The 1937-nt window shown below is 34.2% G+C and overlaps 1 protein-coding gene across 1 annotated transcript; it reads left to right on the forward strand.

The window, feature by feature from the left end:
- The first annotated feature begins 659 nt into the window (after positions 1 to 659).
- LOC110287909 (olfactory receptor 1537-like) lies at positions 660 to 1604 on the forward strand. The gene has a single exon (XM_021154405.1). The coding sequence runs from the start codon at positions 660 to 662 to the stop codon at positions 1602 to 1604; it is 945 nt and encodes a 314-aa protein (XP_021010064.1).
- The last annotated feature ends 333 nt before the right edge of the window (positions 1605 to 1937 follow it).

Raw genomic sequence — 1937 nt, forward strand, 5'->3', positions numbered from 1 at the left:
AAAAAAAAAAAAAAAAAAAAAAAAAAAAAAGGAATTGGTCCACAAGACAAATCCCCTTCCAAGTAGTACCATATGTCCACTACTTAATCCTAGAATTACCATGTGACCACTGATTAATAATAGTCTCATCATGAGTCAAATATGTAATTTAGTAGCACCATGTTTACAGTATTGAATACATTGATTTGCTACATGTAAATGAATTTTTACATTTTGATACATAAAGACCTTAAGTATATTAGGAATTGGAAAAATGGGAATGTCTAAAAATAAGCGCTCTGAAGATCCCTAGAAACAGTATATTTTGGATAATCATTCACTGTTTTTAGGAAAATCTTACATCCTCAACACAGATACTTTCACTCACTACTACAGACTCTAAATTTTAATTTTGAGAATTTGCTATGAAAGAATGAAAAAACTTTAAAACTTAAATTCAGTGATAGTATTTTACATGAAGTACAATCTTAACTTCTAAGTATATCTCTAATAATAATAATAACACAAGATAAATTTATTTATCAAACGTGACAAAATAAAGGTAATTATATACATGAAAATGGTTTACTGAAGAAGAAATAATTCATATGTATGTGTTATAATGGAAAATAATAGTCACTCTAACACACTTATGGTTGCTTTACTCCTTCAGGATAAGAATGGAGGACATGACAACAGGAAACCATTGCACAGTGACGGTGTTCTTCTTATCTGGGCTCTCAGAGCAGTCAGAACTTCAGTTGCCCCTGTTCCTCTTCTTCACAGGAATCTATCTGATCACTCTGTCTGGGAACCTGGGCATGATTATACTAATTGGGCTCAGTTCCAACCTGCACACACCCATGTACTATTTCCTCAGCAGTTTGTCCTTCATTGACTTTGGTCAATCCACAGTTGTTATCCCTAAAATGCTGGTGAGCTTTCTGACCAAGAAGAACCTCATCACCTACCCTAGATGCATGACTCAGCTCTATTTTGTCATCATTTTTGGTACAGCAGAGTGCTACACATTAGCTGCAATGGCATATGACCGCTATGTTGCCATCTGTAACCCCTTGGTTTACAATATAGCCATGTCCTCTCAGATTTACTGTTCTCTGATTTCAGGGGTATACATTTTTGCGATGTTCTGTGCATCAGTAAACATGGGCTTCATGTTGAGGATCCAGTTCTGCAAATCAGATGTAATCAACCACTATTTCTGTGATTTCCTTCCCCTCTTGAAACTTGCATGCTCTAATACATATGTCAGTGAAATGTTGATTCTGGTTTTTGGTACACTGAATACCTTTGTCCCAATTCTGACCATTATTACTTCCTATACCTCCATTATTTCCAGCATCCTCCACATTCACTCTAGGGAGGGCAGGTCCAAAGCCTTTAGTACTTGCAGTTCCCACATCTCTGCTGTTGCTATCTTCTATGGTTCTGGTGCATTCACGTACTTACAGCCCTCATCATTGAATTCTATGGGCCAAGCAAAAGTGTCCTCTGTGTTTTATACTTCTGTTGTACCCATGCTGAATCCCTTGATCTACAGCCTGAGGAATAAGGATGTCAGTGTTGCACTGAAGAAAATACTTGAAAGAAAAAAATTCATGTAAGCAGAAGTCATATGTAGATTATTTATTAGACCAAACTATTTAAAAACACATAGATTTGATTGTTACTATTTATTTTATCCTACCATACAATATAATTACTCATTTGCTAGGACCTTTGGTAATTTTTATTATTACAAATTTCAAATTTAAATTTCAAGCACTTATCTCATATTCTTCTCATAGCCAGCAAAATCAACAAATAGTATGGAAGATATAAATCCTTATGCCCATACTGGATTGTCTTTCATGATACACAATGTTTTTCATATAAATAACTTTTGAAATAATAAAGTTTTAATTATAACAAAGTGCTTCTTTCTATTCAATTTTATT

This window comes from Mus caroli, unplaced genomic scaffold (genome assembly GCF_900094665.2).
Source record: "Mus caroli unplaced genomic scaffold, CAROLI_EIJ_v1.1 scaffold_9775_1, whole genome shotgun sequence".
NCBI lineage: Eukaryota > Metazoa > Chordata > Mammalia > Rodentia > Muridae > Mus > Mus caroli.